This window comes from Gadus chalcogrammus, chromosome 7 (assembly GCF_026213295.1).
Source record: "Gadus chalcogrammus isolate NIFS_2021 chromosome 7, NIFS_Gcha_1.0, whole genome shotgun sequence".
NCBI lineage: Eukaryota > Metazoa > Chordata > Actinopteri > Gadiformes > Gadidae > Gadus > Gadus chalcogrammus.
The window spans coordinates 18,272,155-18,294,259 of NC_079418.1; the positions used below are offsets into that span (position 1 = coordinate 18,272,155).

Consider the following 22,105-nt stretch of genomic DNA (forward strand, 5'->3'; position numbering starts at 1 on the left):
CAGTAGGCCTACATGAAGTATATCTATACCAGTAGAACTACTTGATTTAGCATTTATCGAAACCAGCAGGCTTACATGAGGTATGCTATACCAGTAGGCCTACATGAGGTGATATACCATATGCCAATACATGAGGTGTACAGCAATGCTTTGCAGAAGACACTGTCATATCTAGCATAATGAAAAATGAACTGAAAGGTGTTAAAAGGCTCCTGTGACATAATGTACAAAAATAACATTATTCCCATTTAACCGCTATGATCGGTTGCTATGGCCAACAGCGGTGCCGTCCGAAAGTCGAGGCTGTCTAATGTTGTTGGAGCTTCCTATAGCTAGAACGGGTCCGTTTTAAGACCTGCAGGGCTGTCGATGTCTCCGTGCTCTGCTGAACATGTTTCAAACATCTGCCCACGGCATCAGTAAATAGTAGGCTAACCCACAGAGAGTTAAATATATATTGTTTTCCTGTTTGAAATGAAACCCGTACTGCTATTGAAACATGAAGTGGTCCATAGAAAAATAATATTTGATTAAAATAATTTGATAGGTAGACCAAATATGTTTTAACAAACGTGTGTTTTGTCCTCAACCTTAGGTCATATTGTTTCTCATTTATTTAGAGAAAGAGGTTTATTTGACAACTCGGTCCCGTCATAACAAACGTTTTTCTTTTTATTATAGGCTAATATTGGACTCTTCTGGGTATACTCTTCGGACTATTCGGTCTTGCTGTACAGTTCCTCCTCATGGGACGGCTAACCTAAATGACGATAGTTCATCAATGCAGAAAGGGGTGCGCTGCCAGCTATTTTTTGACACTTCCTGATCTTAGGGCTACAGGGTGCGCGCACACATGTCCCGTCTGCACGCTGTGATCCGCTCCTTGTATAAGGCGGTTCAGGGCCGGGCGAGAGGAACACAATAGCTACCACGTTGTCGATCAAACGGCCCCCTTATCGTTAAACGATAGGTGGGAAATAGAGACCACAGTGTGTTCCACAGTTACCGTTCAGAGAGCAGGACCGAAGGCGGTGCTGGCTCTTTCGGGACGACGGGAGGGCTCTCGCGGCGTGTTGTTCGGATTCAAACAGGTGTCTCGCGCTCTCCCATCAGGAGCAGGTAGTGGAGCAACAGAGATCCGCCCGCGAGGAGGCACCACAGGTTCTTTCTGATTTCGACGCATTCCTCGTTGGTCGATACATTTTCGGGATTTTTTGTTATTTATTTTTTCATTACCTAAGACTAACGGGACAAGGAACTCATAATTAGGACAAAAGCATAAGATTATCCAAGCGACATAGCATTTTACCACCTCCCAGCCCCCGACCCCGACAGGTGGGAAGAGAGCTTTGGGACACACCCCCCCCCCACTCGCTTCTTCTCTTTCCCCAGCGGAGGAGACGAGGCGGTGACTGACATCCCCACGGGACGGCCCGACAGACCATTCTGTTAACAGGTGTGTGCGTGTGTGAGGGGCACACCGCACACTACCTCCTACCAGCGACTCATTGTTCTTCATCGAGCCCTTTGATAGTCCCACTCACCCGCCGGTGCGCGAGAGCAGTGATGGAGCAAGCGTTTAATTTGAATTTCATTTAAAAACACGGATGCAAAATTTAGAACGTTTGGGTAATTTTTTTTTTTTTTTTTGGGCTTTGCTTGACGAGGAGGATACGACCCGAGTCGATTGAAGAGCTCAGGGATTTTGTATAGGCTAACGACCAACATTCAAATTGGTCTCATCTGGACCGACCAAACAAAGTAGACATTTGTTTACGGCGGTTAGCTTTGAGCATTTATCATGACGACCAGGAGACCCGCCGTGAATCCGGCGGGGACCTCCGACAACCAGCAAAGCCAGAATCCCAAAACCCCCAGCCCCGACAACGGTGTGTCTGTGTCTGATGCAGCCGGGGCAGGGGTCGAGATGTTCCAGGAATGGTGCCTCCGGACCTACGGCGACTCCGGCAAAACCAAGACCGTCACTCGCCGTAAATACAACAAAATCATCCAGACCCTGAAGCACCTCGAGGACGACCACCGAGGCTGGATCTTCCGCGAGAAGAGCACCATCAACGCCAAATTCAAATTCTGGGTCAAGTCGAAGGGCTTCCAAGTGGGGTCGCTGCAGGAGGGGGTCGGCGGCTCCCCGGACAGAGCCGTGCTCTTCGTGCCCATCAAGGCTACGGTTAGTGCGTCTTCCTCTTTCACTTTCACCGGACCACTGTGCGCTTTGTGTAAGTGGGTTCCGTTTAATGGAGTGTGTGCGCGTGTGTACCAGCCGATTTGCCTAAGAACATGAGTGCGTGTGTGTGTCTGTGTAAAAGTGTTTGCCTATATGTTTAAAGGCTAGAGTTACCACTTTCCCTGGCTTCAAACAATTCAAAACACCTGTTCTGCATCGCTCTTAATCAGTAGGCCTATGGCTCCAGCCTAGATTGAAACGACACTTCTGTTTTTATAGTATTATTATATCAACTTTCTTAGCATATTCTAGGACTAGCCTACGTTTCCCGAGATGGACTATACACAAACAACGTAAAGCAAATTGTATTTTACTTGACATAGTCTTACACTATTATTCATAGGCCGACTGTTTACTTAGACACATTAACTTGGTTGTTTTATGGCAAAGTGCAGGCAATCCCTCCGAGCCTATCCTCGAAAAAAACATGTCAGTTATAATTTGGCAGTGTTGTTATTATTTTTTATTTAACATATTACGACAGGGCTGAGAGAGAACTAAATGGTTAGGCCCATACCAGAAGTAGATGCTCCTTGTCATGGGAGGGAAGTGATGATACATATAATATATCCGTTGAACTAACCCTGACCTTGGTATAAGTTGACTTGGTTAAACGGAACCTTCTTAATCGGTAGCAGAGCAGTGGGAGGAAACTTTGAATTAACTGATCAAAACAGTCTTCTGTAGCAAAACTGCAGAAGACAGACATGGGCTCTTAGAACGACTTGCTCTCCAGCAGGTTGTTTTCTTACATGTTATAGAAGTACTTTCAGGTTATATTTCGTGGGAAGGCTAAAATGACATTAGCCAAAGGATAACACAGTTAGCTCATGAACGCTTTCAATAAATGATGAAGCATGATGAAAGATGAGGCCTAAGCCACTGTGTGATTTGTCTAATTGCACCGTGCTGATTTAAAATTAAATAACGTTTAAGACTTGTTTGAGACCTTTACAACTTTGTTGCACCTTAGACGTTTCCCTTCACGTGATAAATCATTGCCAGATAATTATTTGGAATAGGTTTCCAACAGGGCTTTAATTTGACCTGGTCTTAATTCAGGTGTTAATACTTACCTGAAGAGCCCTCTGTTTTAATGATGCAATCCATTAACTAAATAGTGAAGGCTCTGTCCACTGTTGGCTGTCGCCTCGGAGATTGGGACAGGCCGGTTAGACTTTATTTGAGCGTGTTGAATGCGGGCCTTCACATGATAAAAACCCAAAACAAGATCTTATCACGGTAACATGTCGCCGTTGCTCAGTCGTTCTAGCTTGCAAAGAAAATCCTCTCCGGTTCTACACTATCAAATCAGCTGGGAGCTTGGATTCATGTATTTATGTCCCTACGAACATATATTCTGATATATTTTGAAGAATGAAAATGTAGAAAATGTAAAGGCGTAGAGATTCAGTCCATATGGTCTCACAAGCAGAAAATTCAACCCTCTAAACATGATCATCATTGGAGATAAACACTCCTTAACTGCACAACAATAATGGGCTCTCTCACTTAAAGTTGCAGGACCCGCTCAAAGGTACACTCTAAAGTTATGAGATTGTTTAGCCCTTAACGGTCACCAGCGTTGAACAGACATGGCCAGCTTCCCTCCAGGAGGAAGTGGTGAGTTGGTCCTCTAAAAATAGTGACGAACTAGACGCTGGTGTCAACTCCATGTGATAACCGCTTCCCCCCCCTCTGCCGTGGTGACTCTCAGCAGGCCGAGTGACACAGAGAAGAAGAAGAAGAAGCTCATTTGGCAGTTTGTAGTCTGTATACACATGGTCTGTCACACATGCTGTCACATGCAGCTGATGCCAAAGGGAGAACTTTTGGGGTTGCAGTCGTCAATAGACACTAAATTAATAATAATATCTCATATCTCCACTCCTACCTTTCCTATCCTATTTCATTAAGTAGTGTTGGATAATATAGAGGCATGAGAACCAAAACAATTTTTTTTTCTGTTTTTTCAACACTTCTGTCAGTTGAATACATTTTGAATCAAAGCAGTATTAAATCTGTATTTATTCTGATCAGTATTCAAAATCTTACGTCTCATGATGGTTGAAACACAATATATTGTTCTATAATTTGGATTGGAATATATACTTTTATAGTGATAATGTACATCTATAAAGGGCTGTGTGTCCTCAATGTAGTCATGAACCTACGTCCTTGTGTTTGGATTGGGACATTCCAAAGACTGAACGTGCAGTGCCGTCTGGATCTGGCCACGGTCTCATCTGGTCGTACCAATATTTAACAACTATTCGCCGAAGGCAAAGAGAATAGTGGGGAATAGCCTATTTATGGCTATTTACCTATTCCAATAAAGTTGTAAAGGTCTCAAAACAAGTCTAAAGTTTCTTAATTTTAAATCAGCAGTGCGGAATTAGATAAATCACACAGTGGCTTAGTCCTCATCTTTCATCCTGCTTCATCATTTATTGAAAGCGTTCTTGAGCTAACTATTTTATCCTTAGGCTAATGTCATTTTAGCCTTCCCACGAAATATAACCGGAAAGTACTTCTATAACATGTTAGAAAACAACCTGCTGGAGAGCAAGTCGTTCTAAGAGCCCATGTCTGTCTTGCTAGGAGTCTTCTGCAGTTTTGCTCAGGATGTCTTGATCAGTTAATTCAAAGTTTCCTCTCACTGCGCTGCTACTGTTTGTGAAGATTGCGTTTAACCAAGTCAACCTATACCAAGGTCAGGGTTAGTTCAACGGATTTCTTATATTTATCATCACTTCCCTGCCATGACAAGGAGCATCTACTTCTGGTATAGGCCTAACCATTTAGTTATGGTGAAAATGTGACCGGATATAGCCTCAACCCTGACGTGTTAAATAAAAAATAATAGCAACATTGCCAAATTATAACTGACATGGTTTGTTGGAGTATAGGCTCGGAGGGACTGCCTGCACTTTGCCATAAAACAACTGAGTTAATGTGCCTAAGTGAACAGTCGGAGATGCAGAGTACCGTTAGTAAAATCCATAAACTGTGTGTGTGTGTGTGTGTGTGTGTGTGTGTGTGTGTGTGTGTGTGTGTGTGTGTGTGTGTGTGTGTGTGTGTGTGTGTGTGTGTGTGTGTGTGTGTGTGTGTGTGTGTGTGTGTGTGTGCTATTGACAGGTCCTGTTAGCAGTACAAGAGGGCCAATTTGTAGTGTCATAGAATTGCATTGCAAGACAAGGTTAGTTTTATTTTGGGAGACAATAAAACAGGTATACTGGCCAGGCTCAAATAAGTAAGACGACTAATTGAATGTACTCCCTCACTAATGCACACCGTTCATGCTTCTTGCCCCTCCCTCCCTCCGGGCCTCTGTCTATCCTGCTCAGGTTGAATGGTGATCGTTGAATTACCACGAGGGGGCTTGGCTCTGGAGCTATTGGCATCCTTCAGATCATTTAACACCTGTAAAGAACGTTCTTTTTTCTAGTGCCCCATTTTAAATATTTCTTTAAAACTGGTAAACGTTTTTAGCCGTAAAATCCCCCAAAATGGAATTGCTGCATCTGGCTTGTTTTGAATCTGCTGATGGACACAGTCTGAGATTTGTGTTGCTGCGAGAGTTTCTATTTGATGGGAACTGTGTGTGTGTGTGTGTGTGTGTGTGTGTGTGTGTGTGTGTGTGTGTGTGTGTGTGTGTGTGTGTGTGTGTGTGTGTGTGTGTGTGTGTGTGTGTGTGTGTGTGTGTCCTGTCACTCTCTGCTTGGGTTCAACTTTGGGGCAGATGAAGGTTTAAATGAACACATATAACACATTGATACAGCCTCAACAACAACCCAGGGCCACATGGTTCACAGTTTACTTAAGGACTTCCTGCAATTTACATGTTTTCGAATAGCAGACACACACACAATAAACATTCAGTATTAGAGACACTATGAACTTGCGATACAGTGTGGGATGCTGCAGGAACCAGTAAGTCATATCGCTTAATGGAACAGTACACTATCGGAGCAATTTTACCATAATGTCATCGGATAAGTTGATTGGAAGACCCTGTAGGGTAGAGAGCCAAGCACTTTTGACGTTTTCAACACTATCAAACAAAGGTCAAAGCACTTTTAGACTTTATATAAAAAAAGATGGAAGTTTCCTCCACATTTTCATTGAAGATCATGAAACATTTGGCTCATCCAAGTTTATGTATTTTGTGAATACATTACCCTATTCTTCCGATATAAAGATATGTGGGGCCATGCCGTACTGCATGTGTTAGGCAGGACGAGCTACGGCCACCATCAGCAAACCTTTTAAAAAATATATTTTTTGACGTGATCAGGTTCAACAAATTTGTTTAATTGTTTTATATATATAGACTATATACTCAGGGGGCAATCAAATCGATAACACTTTACATTAGGTAGGTCAACATGAATCAACCATTAATTAACATTAGTTTACGCAGTAATAAGCATAAATATATAGCTTAAGCATAAGGGTACGGCTTCAGGGTCAAGGTTATGGTAAATAATGTATGAGTTATTATCTTCAGTGAACATGAATGCCATTACCTTAGCTAATATGAACACTATCAGAAAACATGTGTGTTTGGCATTTACTGTTGACTGTTCAACATTACTAGAATGCACCAGTCTATGTTTCTGCAGTGTATTTCATTTTTTCCACCGTCTGTTTGTGAGATATGTGTGGTGATACGATCTAACACCGTGAGACGGAGATGGAATTCAGAAAGGATCAAATGTAGCAGATGTTATCAATTTTGTGACAAACACCAGGTGTGCATGTGTTACTGCATGTGGGTGCGTGTACACATGCATGTGCGTGCGTGTACACAATGCATGTGTCTGCGGGTGCACGTGTGTGTGCTTGGAGACACTGGGGAAAGGGCTCTTTGCCGTCAGGGTGGGAGGTGAAGGTTCAGGTGATTAACAACCTAACCTTGCACGTGGTTGGCTGTGAGGGTCTTCTCCCCAGACTTGTTCCTCCTTCTGTGTAACGAGTGTCCACTTAGTGTCACTGCTGGTAGAAGTGATAATGGTCCATCTCGTTAGAGCTGGGATACTTTTGTGTGTGTTTTAGACCCGTCTATCAGAATGATGGGGTTAATGTAACCTAGTGTTCTTGGCTTTATATTCCTGCAATAGTTTAATGGTTGAAATGCATGTGATTGAGCCATTCAGATAGCAGTTAGTTTACATTTCAAGAAGTTTACATCAAAGGTCCGCTCTGCTATCCTCCGCAGTCTTTATTTTGTAGATGGGCTGCCTAGATGCGTTTTCATTGGTGAAGGTGTGACTGGGTGATTACTAGGGCATGATTGGCTGTTGACAGTTGTTATGATAACCAAGAAGTCAGCTGGGGTCAAGCTATCGCTGTAGAAGATGGAGAGTGAGACCACATGACACATACACACACACACACACACACACACACACACACACACACACACACACACACACACACACACACACACACACACACACACACACACACACACACACACACACACACACACACACACACACACACGCACGCGCACACATCTACACCTTTATACATACACACATAGCAATACACATACACAGAGTCAGCCTTGTGCACACCTCCCCTCTGGCATTATACGGTTGCCATGGTGACAGAATATTAGCAGCAGTCTTAATTAGGCCGGGGTGTCTCATTCACCTTGTCTCCTCCTGACCTCTTAACCCCTCCTCACCTGAACGACCGACAGCAAGGCTAACACCTGGTCCATAACCCTGGACCATAACGGGGGTCCACAACACAGGCCCATAATGAGGCTCCATATTGGACCCAATGAACTAGCTAGCATACGACTATGTTTGGGCTTATTTATTTAGTACCTGTGGTTTTGTTTGATATTCGCTGTACAGCATTCAGTCTCTTAACACCCTATTGTCATCTAGCGAACTACAACTGCCAAATTGAATAAGGTTACTTACACATGTCAACAATATCTTTATCAGATGGTGTCTTTGGTTACTAGTTTCGGTGATACAAAGAACAACCCTAAACCACAATTGAGCAGTCTTCTCCTTTTACTCCCCCTTTCTAATATAATCGTGCATTTTTCATTGCCGACTCTTTGTTTCCTACCCTTCACTAAATTGATTTTATTTCAGCTTTTCGGACAGACGTCTGACTTCAGCACACACAGCCGGTGTCAATCACGATGGCGTTATGGTTAGTCTGTCGCTACTAATGTGATGATTAGTCTGTGGCTAGTAGTAGTGTTATGGTTAGTCTGTGGCTAGTGGTGTTCTAGTTAGTCTGGCTAGTGGTGGGATGTTATGATCTTTTTTTTATTTATTAATTTGTATGCTGGCGAAACTTAAATAGTTTTAGATAGCATTGAGGTATCTTGAACACCAATATACAAGTTTTTTCACAATGTGTCCATAGAAACACAAGACTATAAATGGGGATCACAATGCAATGGTTATTTTCTTTTCTGGCTTACAGTTGGTGCTTCATTGTTGCTCTTTTATAATGAGATGGTTGTGATCGCTTATCTCACTTCCTCAACGTGTGGAATAGGGGTTAGGGCTGTAGTGGGACAAATGATGCACTCTTTATCATGCTGCTTCCTCATCACCTCTCCCTCCCCCCCCTCTCCCCAGCTCTCCCTCTCCCTCCCCCTGCAGGAACAGTTTCATCCTCCCCAGCCTGCCCCCCCCCCTCCCTCCCTCCCTCCCTCCCTCCCTCCCTCCCTCCCTCCCATCATACTTCGATGCCCCTGCACCCAGCAGCTGGATGATTAGCTCATCACTAAGCTCTTTGCCCTCTCTTTTTTTGGCCAATATCTGTTAGCAAATGTAAGCTGTCTGTTTAGTGGCCTATTGCTGTGGGTATGATATAGCCGGTTCATCCGTTTGATGGCACAAGCCAGTTTGCATGGGTTGGCTTAATGGGTTTTTTGTAGCACATAGCTGTTGCAACGTGCTCTTCTCTGATCTATTTTCAGCGTGTATAGAGCTAGAAAGGTATTGTCAGAGTTAGCCTACTTATAAACATATTGTTGGGTTTAATTTCATGTATGACTAGACTTGGAGTGGCCACACAAAGGATTGTGATATTTAAATAATGTGTGAATCTCATTAGGAATTTGTTTGGGATACGACTGCTATTGTCCGTAAAAATGTGAGGTGTTCATACTATAAGTCGATCTTAAACGTCTCAACAGTTTTCAAAGTAAGCTGTGCAGCTGAATAAAGGTTATTATGCATGTGCAGTATGCAGACATGGTACATTTACCTTGCTCTCATATCTTCAGGGTTTTTCTTTATGTAGTCCCCATTTCAGTCCACACGATACCATGGGCTATAATAGATCTCCAGGTGTGTGTGTGTGTGTGTGTGTGTGTGTGTGTGTCTGTGTGTGTGTGTGTGTGTGTGTGTGTGTGTGTGTGTGTGTGTGGGTGCGTGTGCGTGTGTGTGCAATGTTATTTAATTGTGTACATCACACCGAAATACACTTAATCAGTTATCAATTACGGTGCTCAAACACAGCGTGTGTGTGTGTGTGTGTGTGTGTGTGTGTGTGTGTGTGTGTGTGTTTTGAAGGGAATAAGGGGTTATATAGGAAGGAATCTTGGTGGTGCGTTGGGGGAGGGGGAGGAGGGGGGGGCGTTAAATGGACCCCTAGCGTATCCTAGCAACAGGCTTGTTTGGAAGAGAGAGGTCCTATGTGGTGTGTGATATATATATATATATATATATATATATATATATATATATATATATATATATATAGTTAGTTAGTTATGTAGCCATATTAAAAATTCATGATCGCTGAATATGATTTTAATTTAAGAATCAATGGCTGTTATGTTTTTATAGTTTGATATATTTTTACATTTCTATGTACTAGCTTTTATGTTTGGTCATTGATTGGCCACCTCTGTCAAACTTTGAGACAATATTACAAATAGATCGTCTATCTCTCTCTACATCTCACTCTCTCTCAAAATCTCTCTCTCTCTCTACATCTCTTTCTACATCTCCTGTTCATGCGTGCCCTGACATCTGTATTCGTGCATGCTTGATGGGGGTACGAGGAGGGAATTAGAGTACGTTCCCAGCATTGTTTCTTTCATCAGTGGAGACCTCTTCATCAAAACCATCATCGCCAGGGCCTCTCCTCTTCCCTCTCCCCTGCCAGTTCACTTGTTAGGACTGAGGGGGGGATGGAGTTTGGCAACTAAGTCAATGGTCTGGTAGATGGAAGCTGGTTGCCATAGAAACCCTTGTTGCCTGAATGCTGCAACAGAGTTGGAGGAGGTGGAGTCAAGAGGGAGAGATGAACGGGAAGTAGACCTGCTGACTCGAGGTTAAACACACATTCTAAGGGACGCTGAGTGGAAGAAGGATGAATGATATCGTTCGACCATTTGAATTCGATTTTCCACAATTATTTCAATGCATTGACGATGAGTATTATATATGATATAGTATGCAATGTGATCTCTGATTTGTCATGGCAGTAAACACGTGTGTGTGTGTGTGTGTGTGTGTGTGTGTGTGTGTGTGTGTCTGTGTGTGTGTGTGTGTGTGTGTGTGTGTGTTTGTGTGTCTACCATCTGGTAAAGAGTACCCTGGGACACCGCTTATGAATAATGAGGACACTCATCTCCCACACCGTCTTACCCTCACACTCATATACGTACTCCCATTCATCCTCGAATTTTCTCACATGATCACAACGACTGAACCCAAAATAAAATATAAATATTCTTACTACATTTATTTTTTAAATGTCAGCATAAACCCAAACTTGCTTACAGATGCACTTACACACAGACCTATTCACATGTGTGTGTGTGTGTTTGATCAAGGGGGTCGCATGACCATGAGGGAGAAACCAAAATAATCACAAACACATACACACACGCAAACACACGCACACGCACACACACACACTCTCTTCCAGTACTGTCCCATGAGGTTGGCCTTCAATCCGTTGCCATAGCAGCAGCAAGCTTGGCCTTTCTCTGTCAGTCGTAGGGAGTGTGTGTGTGTGTGTGTGTTCTTGCACCACCTGTTGTCTAGATAGACATTTTGACTACAGTCTACAGAGACCCTGGCAAGCAAAGATCTCATTTGTCCCCCAAGATCTCACTCTAATAGACACTCCAGTCTAGCACCGACTTTGTCCTCTCTCACACACACACACACAGAGACTCCATGTTCCCCCCCTCTCTCTCTCACACACACTCTACAGTCGCCTTTCCCACGTCCTGACTCACACACCTCTCCCACGGCCTGGTGGGAGACAGGCAGGTCCCCTAGGCATCCATGTATTCCCTGTGTGTGTGTGTGTGTGTGTTTATTGTTTAGGTAGTTCGCAGGTTTTTATTTTAGGTCTGAAAGCTGTAAACGATTTATATATTTTTCATTTTTTAATCGTTTCTTATATAACGATTTAAATGTACGGCATGGAAAACGTACATTTACGTGACCAAATCAGGAAAAGATTTAACATCAGACATAATCGTAAATTATCAATCATAAAATATAGTCAAAATTGAAATGTATATATTCTCCCTCTCTCATTTAGTGTATAGATGGTGCACCCGGGTCAGACCCGTCTCTGAAGCGCGTGGCCATTGTGGAGGACTTCTTTGACATCATCTACGCCATGCACGTGGACATCACTTCAGATCCTGGGAAGAGCCCTAAACACGCCGGGCAGAAGAAGACCTACAGAGCTGTGAGTTCCTTCTCCAAATCACCACACACATGTGTGGTCAACCCTACAACAAGAGTTTTAGCATTAAAACGTCACCCATACAACAGAGGCATGTCCCCAATATCTGCATAGTTTTAGTCTGAAGTAGCGTTAAAACACCCTATAAATGGAGCATTAAGTATCATTACATCACCTTTGCAACAAGAGCATGAAGAACCATAACACCAGCTTTACACATAGAGCAATAAGTATCATAACATCCCCTTTACAATAAAAGCATTGCATATTATTGCATGTGCTATCCAACTATAGTGTGAAGAGCCATTACATCTGCTATACAACTGTAATTTCACCCCTATACAATTTCAGTGTGAAGTATTTTAACATTAGCTATGCAACTAGAGTGTTATCACCCTATACCTAGCGCATAAAGTATCATTACAATCCTTTTAACGTTACAAAGCACCAGAGTATTACAGCTGAAAAGTGAATATACTTTATTATAACCATCCTGTATGCAGTTGATTTCCTACAAAAAGATAAGAAAAGACATGAGATAATAACACTCCACTCGATGACAGCAGACCGGGTGTGGATGTGGCCAGTGTGTGGGGGTGGTGGATAGATCATGCTTTTGATGGAATTTATTTAAAATAATTTGTTTGTTCATATTCAATAATATACATACCATAAATATGTTTTTGAGAAGGAACACATGGATTTCCTTTGCCATTTAGGTGATAGGCAAACTCTCCCTCGATATTAAACTCCCATAAGATATGAAACTCCTCTGTGTCAAGCTGTAACCCAGGGGACAGAACGCTGCTGTCCCAGTACTCCCAGTAAGGCTAAATCAGACCATTGTGTCCTTTAGACTATTTTCAAGAGAAAGGTCTGGCCTCACTTCTGGATTTCTTAGGAGTGTCCATGCCTTGCTGAAGGGAACCTCAGAAGAAACGGCACAAATCCCCCCATTGATCCTCAGGACTCTGTTGCGGGACCCTTTGGTGGCCTGCCTCTTTGTCTTACGATCCCTTAAACACCTGAATCACGCCTTCTTTAAAACGTAGTCGTCCCGTCTGTCTATCATGCATGTTGTGCCATCGCTCTCCCCCACTCTCTCTTCCTCCTCTGTCAGTATCGTTTCCTCTTTCAGAAGCTCAGTGTGTAAGAGCCCTAGCTGTTGCCAAGGCTAAATAAAGTCGCAATGTGTAACAGTTCAACTCGCCCGTAGCTTAAAATAAGCTGGATATATCGGCGGTTAATGCCGATCGATATGGATTTCAATAACGCGCAATTAAATCGCGCCCCATAGCGGATATAACCTACAAATGCTGGTCCTAGTGCTTACCATCGGCGCTCTAAAAACCCCTCCCACTCCCCCCCCCCCCCCCCTCCCAACCCCAGCCAGCCGAGCTACGCATCACACAGCTGCACATGAGAGTCGACAGAACACTGTTATTATCATCTTTTAATTTGGTCTCCCGCCTACTAACTGGGAGGGGCTTAACACATTGCGCCCTTAACACCTGCCGCCAAACAATTTCACCTAGATTTGAACATATTGCAGCAGTTAAAAATAATCCAGGGTTACATATTAAAACAAATGTTTGGTGGGTAGATTATTCAACTCCGGGAGGCTTAAAGTCACAAGCCTGAAAGTGAATTTTGGACCCTGCCTTCAGGTTGATATGGCAACCCACCCAGCACCTGTCATATTTATTCACAATTACATACAAATCCCTCTAGTTTTTACTGTCGATCTCACTAACTGATCTGTTATGATCAAAGGTGTGAAAGTGGAGATTGGACCACAGCCTTTGTGCGCACACACACACACACACACACACACACACACACACACACACACACACACACACACACACACACACACACACACACACACACACACACACACACACACACACACACACACACACACACACACACACACACACAAACAAACCCAAACATACAGCGGTAGGGAGATGTGTGTAGATGTAATGGCCGTGCACCCATCTGATGCAGGATGTTTTGTTTCAGTAATTGACTGAAACAAAAGTGAACTTATCCTATCCTGGGGCTCTGTTGGGGACACCGCCCTCTATTGGCCAAAGGTGGCGACTACATCTGTTGCCGCCCGAGTCTCAGTTATCATTACGGGCGAGAGTATGTATAAGTTATTGTTTTACGGTCGCTAAATCCACTATGGATGCTCCCAGACCGCCCTTGTAGAGCCAGAAGAAGGAGCCAGAAGGTCATACTGGTCTCTAATGATGCTAGGCTGTAATACGGTCCCTTATTCCCTAACCTACTCCTCCCCCCCATCATCTCTTTCATCTGTCGCCTTCCCAAAACCCCCCCACCCCCTACTCAGCCAGCATGGCACAGCCTAGAGTCGTCCCTACGCCCCACACACACACGGATCACAGCTGTGTGCACACACACACACACACACACACACACACACACACACACACACACACACACACACACACACACACACACACACACACACACACACACACACACACACACACACACACACATACGCACACACACCCTGCTGCTCAGCTAGATAACCCTACTCCCTGTCTCTCTCCTTCACCCTGCTCACCCAATGTCTCGCCCCGCAGATAGCAGAGACCTATGCGTTTCTGCCCAGGGAGGCAGTGACCCGCTTCCTGATGAGCTGTGGAGAGTGTCAGAAGAGAATGCACATCACCACCACCGGTCTGGAGTCGAAAGGTACCCGTCTGTCTGTCTGGACTACAGTTTGAAGCTACCTCTCCGCCTGTATGTCTGTCTGGACTAGAGTCTAAAGGTACCTCTCCATCTGTCTGTCTGGACTGGAGCATAAAGGTACCCGTCTGTCCGTCTCTCTCACTGTCGGTCTGGACTGGCGTCAAAAGGTATGTGTCTGTCCGTCTGTCTGGACTGGAGTGAGTCTAATAGTAAGTAAGTTTTATTTATAGAGCACATTTACACACAGCATACACTGACCAAAGTGCTGTACAATAAGATAATGGTACCAGTCTTTCTGTCTGGACTACTCTATAAACTTAACATCAAAATGTGGGTTTGAATATGGAGACTGTTATTGCGACCTTTTAAACAGACTTGCGAAGGCTCAGCACCGAGTCAAATCCAGGGTTGTTCATGGACGCACCGTGGATGCCATGATATTACAGCCAGTCAAGTACATTCATAATTTCTTCACAGAGCTCAGATCAACAGAGGTTTACAGTAAACCCTCTGTTATTAAACTGTTGCCTGGAATCATGATGTCATATTCACCATAATGCAGTTCCAGCGTCCACAAACCTGATTACCAGAGTCTTGTCAGTGTGGTTTGCCTTGATGCTCAGGCCCTCAAACACCTTCCGCCATACAGCATGGTTGCCATGGCGGTTGCCATGGTGTCTCAGGGGGCCACATCTGCTGGGATGTATGTGGGGAGGGTTTTTCTTGAAAGGAAAACACTCAAATTCTAACGGTGAATAAGCCTCACTTTCCACATTGGGTATCCACAGAGTCGGTTCATCTGTCCCTCTGTCTGCTGTAAAGAGAGAGAGAGAAAGAGTCTGTCTGTCTGTCTGTCTGTCTGTCTGTCTGTCTGTCTGTCTGTCTGTCTGTCTTCCACACTCTTTTCCTCTTAATGATATACTCCCTGCTCATCCCCTCACCCCCCATCTCTCATTTCACCGGGGTGTCGTTCCAGTGTCCCCCCTCTCTCCTCAATTAGCCTAATTAGCGGCGCTTAACAAAGAGCGGGGAACAAGCGCACGGTTGCAAGGAAAATAGCCTTGGTTGTAAAACTGTTCTACTGGTCCCTAACAACACATCATGACGTTCGCACTTCATTCACGATAAAGGTCCGGTAACAATAAATAATGCAATTAAGAAAATCAATGTAAGTCCCAGATCAAAAGACAGCTTCTTTCTGCACATATAAAACGCTAGCTTTGTATTTCATGACAATAATTTTGACTGTAAAATCGTAGTCAAATGGTGTGTCTGTAACGTTCCCTACACATGTGCGCATGTGTATTTAAATGCGTCTACATCTCTTATCTGTGTGTGTGTGTGTGTGTGTGTGTGTGTGTGTGTGTGTGTGTGTGTGTGTGTGTGTGTGTGTGTGTGTGTGTGTGTGTGTGTGTGTGTGTGTGTGTGTGTGTGTGTGCGTGCGTGCGTGCGTGCGTGCCCGCCCGCCCGCCCGCCCCAGGCAGGGGACCGATCACCATAGGGTAGGAAGGCAATTAGCTGCCCTCTTTCCAACTCAAAGAACAACACACACGCACACGCACACACCTCAAAAGCCTCAGCATCGCAATGCTAGAGTCACTCCCACTAAAGTTCAGCTGTGAATTATTAAATGCAGCTAATCACCGTGGACTGGGGCTATGTTTAATTGGCAGGCAGCAGGCGTACGTGTCCCTATGTGGGGGTTTAGCGTATGTCTATATGCGGGGGTTTAATGCGTGTATTCATGTATGTCCTTGCACTTGTCCTGTAAGGATGGGCATGTACGGTTTTCGGCGCATCCCCCCAGATGAAGAATGCATGACTCATTAAGAGGACTTTGGTTTGTCAAAATATAAAAAATTGAAATCTAACAATTCTCAAAGTGCTTGGACAATTAGTAAATAATGTGTGATCGTTAAGTACTGCTTTTTACCTGTGTTTCATATGATTAGGTTCTAGTTTGTTAAGGCTCGGTCTGTGCTTCCGCTGGTCGGTGTTAATCATTCAAAGGATGAGAGTGTTTCCATACGACGGCAGGGATCCCGTAGCACCGGAGGGGTGGGATACTGAACATTGTCAAGACAGAGACGCAGTCTCTCACCAGATACCCAGAGTGTTTTCAAAACCACAGCATGTGCCACCGGCCACAGCATGAAAACAGTAGCTTAAATGTGAAACAAGCCACGCAGCACATAATCGATCCGTTATCCGAGGCTCCCTCGTTCCCTGGACGCATGCTCCGTAGTATTGCACTCTCACTCTGGGACGAGACTATCCATCATGCGTCCGTCTTGACCGGCCAGCCTGCCTGTCTGCGGGGTCGCATTGAGTGTTCTCCTTCGTCCATACGTTGCAGAAGCTAGACACGGCCTGGCGCTAGGTCACTGTGGACAAATGACTGACAGGAGAGACAATGAAGGGAATAGAGAGAGGTGGAGGCTGCAAATATGAATGAGGGGGCGAGATAAGGAGATGGGCGGGGGGGGGGGTGGTGAGTGCTACAGAGAGACGAAGCACCGATGTGCTACCCCTCCAAGCTTTCAGGTATTTTAGCTTTGGATGGCGGAAATGATGGCCTTGTGGCGCTGTGTTGAGCGTTCACTTTAATATTACGTATCAAAGGTGTAAACCCCGGCATGATATTGGTGAATAAAGCTGTGTTTGACATTGGTTTATGATGCTGAGTCCCAGTTGTATCGCAGAACTAACCTGTGTTTGATATTAGTTTAAGATGCCAACACAGTTGTATTGCAGAATACACATGTGTTTGACATTGCTAACAGACATTGGGTGTTAGTGTTTGTCTGGGCACTGTGCAAACACCTTAAAACAGTACTCACCCGCCCCGGTGCAACGTCAACCACTTTATATAAAATCCTCCTCCCCTGTCTCCACCAGAGAACGACCGGCCGACGTCCCTCGCTCCGGACATGATCGACTACAACATGCCGCTGACCACAGCCTACCTGAAACACATGGAGCTACAGTGTGGGAGCCACATGGACAAGGTAGGCTCCTCAGAACCCACAGCATGGTACAGTACAACACCCCCCCCCCCCCCCCCCCCCTGCCGTCGCTCCTGCTGTGACCACGAGTGTGAGCGATGTGTGGTAGTTTGTCCAGAATGGTCTCTGGTTCCCAAGCCTTAGATCTCTTACAGAGCAGGTCTGGTGTCTGATTGCCATATCATTTTCTGGATTGTCAATATCTGCACATTTGCACATTTGCTGCGGTTTATTGGTGCAAAAATACAAACCTCTCTCTTTTGCTCTCTCCACCCCCCCCCCCCCTACATGAATCACTCCCCCCCCCCCCCCCCCCCCCCTCCCTACCTGTCTTCATGCCATTGGAAACATGGCTAGTATCTGTACAAAGCAGCCCCCCCCCCCCCCCACACACACACACTGCCAATCTAAAGCTCTTTGTGTCTATGGGTTGTTGCAAAGGGGGGCTGAATGAAAATATGTCTTTTGTATGTGCAAGGAAGTGATGGCATGTCGTGTGTGTGTGTGTGTGTGTGTGTGGGGGTGTCTTGATAACCAGTGGGGGAATAGGGTTGGGCTCATTCCAATTAAGCGAGGCCTCTGAGCGTCTAGTTAATTAGCTGAGGACGGGGGAGACACTGAAGTGCCAATTTACACTGGAATGCCAATATATATCTCGCACGCACGCACGCACGCACGCGTGCGCGCGCATATAGGCTTGCACGTGAATACACATGTGCATAGCATGCATATTGGAAGCATACACGGATACATATACACACAGGAACACACTACTACCGGAGAATAGACATACACACACACACACTAGGGAATGACATTCTGGTTAAACTTCTCTAGTTTAGTGACGGCAGGTCAGGAGCTAATTACCATTCTGGCTAATTGGCAGGTGTCTCGTTATCATTTTCGGTGTTAAAGCGGAATTTATAAAAAAAAAATCTTTCCTTCTGTCAAGGTAAATAGAAAGAACGTAGGTGTTACTAGCTGTCACTGCGAAATCACTGAAACGCAGGTGATGCAGGTCAGAATCCATATTCTGTCATACATTATCTTTTCTGAACTCAACAAATGGTGTTGTTTTCAATTAAAAAGAAATGTGTTTCTGGTCCTGACGACATTTTGGCTAATCTCCTAAAACAGAAATCAAAGTTTATAAAAAGCTTAATCATTGTTAGATGATAGACGATGGATTCCGAGATTTTTTTTAACACTACTGTTTACCTGCATTTAACTAATGCCTGCTCAAACATGATTGTTCAATACTACTCGAACTACAAACAGACTTCAAATGTAAACCTGAGTGCTTCTAATACCAAAGTCTTCAACCGTTGCCTACAGATTCTGTAGTCATAGGCAGATATCTGTTAACAGAGATAAGAAACTCCACTCTGTTCCCAACCTGGGTGTTTTGGATGATCCAAAAATGTCTTCTCATCAGTCACTTTATCACAGGTGCATTGTGGGTCACATGACCATCATTCAGCGTGTCCGGTCAGATCTATTCCTGATGATTACCTGATCCAAAAAAATAACCGGACCTTGTCTCATCGGAGACAGCAGTCAATGTCCACGAGCCAAAGCCCAGGCAACAGAAAAAGCTGGCCATGCAGTAGATCAGATAGCCCGAAACACACAGGATTAGAACAGCAACCTCAGCAGAGTGGGTATCGATGCCGCGCCTCGCTGTGGTTTATATATGACAGCTATGGCACGCCTTCAGTGGATCCTTACACAAGCAGAAGCTCATGCTGTTGGTTTTAGAACTCAAATGATGCAGTCCCTCATCGCCTGAGGTACTGTACAGTCTCCCTGGTGTAGCAGAGGTTTAGTGTTGGGCGGTTTTGTGAGACGTGGAGAAAGTCATTCTTGGGAGGGATAACTATGAGGGAGAGGGAGAGTGAAAGAGAGGCAGAAGGGAAGAGAGAGTAACATGTGTTGGAAGACACCATTAACACCCATCACTGCCTCTCTCTCCTCCACTTAAACCTCCTGGAGCAGGTGGAAATTACCCAGGATGCTTCCTTCTTTAGGGAGGTCGGGGGCAGGAGGGGCAGATTGTGATTTTGTGCATCGAATTGTGTGTGTGTGTGTGTGTGTGTGTGTGTGTGTGTGTGTGTGTGTGTGTTCGTGTGTGTGTGTGTGTGTGTGTGTGTGTGTGCGTGATGGGGCCTTGGGGGAGGGGGAGTAGGGGGGTTGGGGCAGGTGGGGGGCAGAGGAGGAGAATAGATGAAGGGGTGGGGGGGCTGGAATGAATTAAAACAGGAGAATGAGGAGGGTTCATTATGTATATTAATGCCCCGCCCCCATATCGCTGCAACCTCCTCCCGAGAAAACTCATTCCATTATTTGGGGAGAAACGTGTGGGTGTGTATGCATGTGCACGGGTGCGTGCACGAATGAGCTGGGTTGGGGGTTGCTCTGTTATAATTACAACAAAAGAGATAAAGTTAGAGTGCTTCAGGAAAGGCAAGTAGTCTCACAGTTTGGGACCTGGAGGGACTACCTCTGAGAGATTTTTGACCGTGTAGCATTTTATTTTTATGAAAATAAAAAATACAATATTTAATTAACCCTTTCCACGTCTGGTTATATTCATTGATAAGCAGGTTAACAGGAATAACATCTCAAGTGTGTATTATCAGTTGAAGATTAATGTTTTTGTAGCTGATCTCAAAATAACCATCATGAAAAACTGTTATTTTCAGCGATTGGTTGAAAACCGTGTGTAGCTTTCCTGACCAAACATTAAATATTCATGTTGTTGGTTTAGAACATAGGAGTCAGTCACATGACTGTGATGTGCATGACTATTGTTTTTCAGTGCTACATGTAGCATGGTTAAATAGGTGTTTTCTTGACCTCACATTAGACTCCATTAGACTCTGATATCGCCTCCCTAAAGGGCTGTGGGTCTATGATGTTCGGGAACAAAAATGTAAGCTCCTGTTTGGATCCTGGAAGTTATTCATTAGAACTAGTTACATTCAAAACTATGGTTCCCCATCTTTTTCTCTGTGATCGACTGACCCCAATAGGTTCAGGTTCAAGTGTGACTTAGGTACCGGGGTTGGAAGAACCTTCAGGATTGAATTTAAAACGATTGCATTACATTTTCTTGGAAACAGCCATTGTATTTGGATCACAAAGTGACATTTAGGGTTAACTGGATTTGCTAAGAAGTACAATCCAGCACTATATCCAAGTGCCACCATAGACTATGAATACATGGCATACAGCGACCATACACTTTTTAATGGTTGGCTTCAAACAGGCTGAGGAATACCTTCTACCCCTGGGCTTTTTGGCTACCCCCCCCCCCCTACCGTAATTTTTTTAAAGAGACACTTATATTTTATATTTGCATATTTAATAACTTATTGTTGCCTATTGCGGTTGTCTGTGTTTGCATTTTGCACTGCTTTATTTTGCACTGCGGGTGCAAAATTTAGTTTGCACAATGAAGTCTGAAATACTGAAATTCATGGTTGCCATCGTGTTGAAGCTGCTTAAATCCAAATTCAACCCAAAGCATGCCTCCACCCTTGGTTTGTAGTTTTTTAGCCTTGTAACGTAAAACAAATAATTCTCAGGGATAACTACCAGATATGCTTACCTATCCTACAATTATATTGAGATCCTAAAGCAACATGCTGTACAACTAAATATAAGCTGGATTCTTCCACCATGACGGCTGCAAAGCGTCCATCTATAGGAATGCAGGGGTCAGGATGGTGCAGTTAGGAATCTCACCTGTAGGGGGCAGGTTTGCCATGCAAATACCTTGCTCGGTAGCACACACACACACACACACACACACACACACACACACACACACACACACACACACACACACACACACACACACACACACACACACACACACACACACACACACACACACACACACACACACACACACACACACACACACACACACACACACACACACACTTCTTCGCTCTATAAACAGGGGTGTGTGTGTTCTCTGTACCAGGGATGGTGCGTATTCGAACAGTGTTTATACAAAGATATATACAATTTAAATATCTACATATTTATTACAGCTCATCTGTTGACTTATCTTGCCTCATCCTGTACATAATCAGGACCCTCGAGGGAACAGGATTAAATCTATGGTCAAATAAAGTTGTGTGGATTTATGTCTCATTCACAAAATCCATCAACCGGTAGTTTTGTCATGGGCAAAGATACTGCAGCATGCCATACTCCGCAGCACATTAAAAAGACCACCCTGTGTGATTTTTGATTAAACTGGGAGGCCCAACGATTTTTTTTATTGTACAATATGAAGCATGTTGTAGCTGCAGTAATACAAAGGCCTTACTGGTGGCTATCGTTTGCAGCCAAACATCATTCTGTGACCCTTTTTTGTGTCTATTCATCCCCCAAATTTCTGGCAAATGTGTTG

The 22,105-nt window shown here is 44.3% G+C and overlaps 1 protein-coding gene across 1 annotated transcript in view; it reads left to right on the forward strand.

The window, feature by feature from the left end:
* The first annotated feature begins 863 nt into the window (after positions 1–863).
* Positions 864–22,105, forward strand: part of LOC130386340 (nucleolar protein 4-like) — a 67,212-nt gene continuing 45,970 nt past the window's right edge. Inside the window, exons 1-4 of the mRNA XM_056595202.1 lie at positions 864–2,188; positions 11,798–11,950; positions 14,566–14,677; positions 17,573–17,682. Coding sequence (XP_056451177.1) covers positions 1,802–2,188; positions 11,798–11,950; positions 14,566–14,677; positions 17,573–17,682 — 762 coding nt within the window. The 5' untranslated portion in view covers positions 864–1,801. The remainder of the gene's footprint in view (positions 2,189–11,797; positions 11,951–14,565; positions 14,678–17,572; positions 17,683–22,105) is intronic.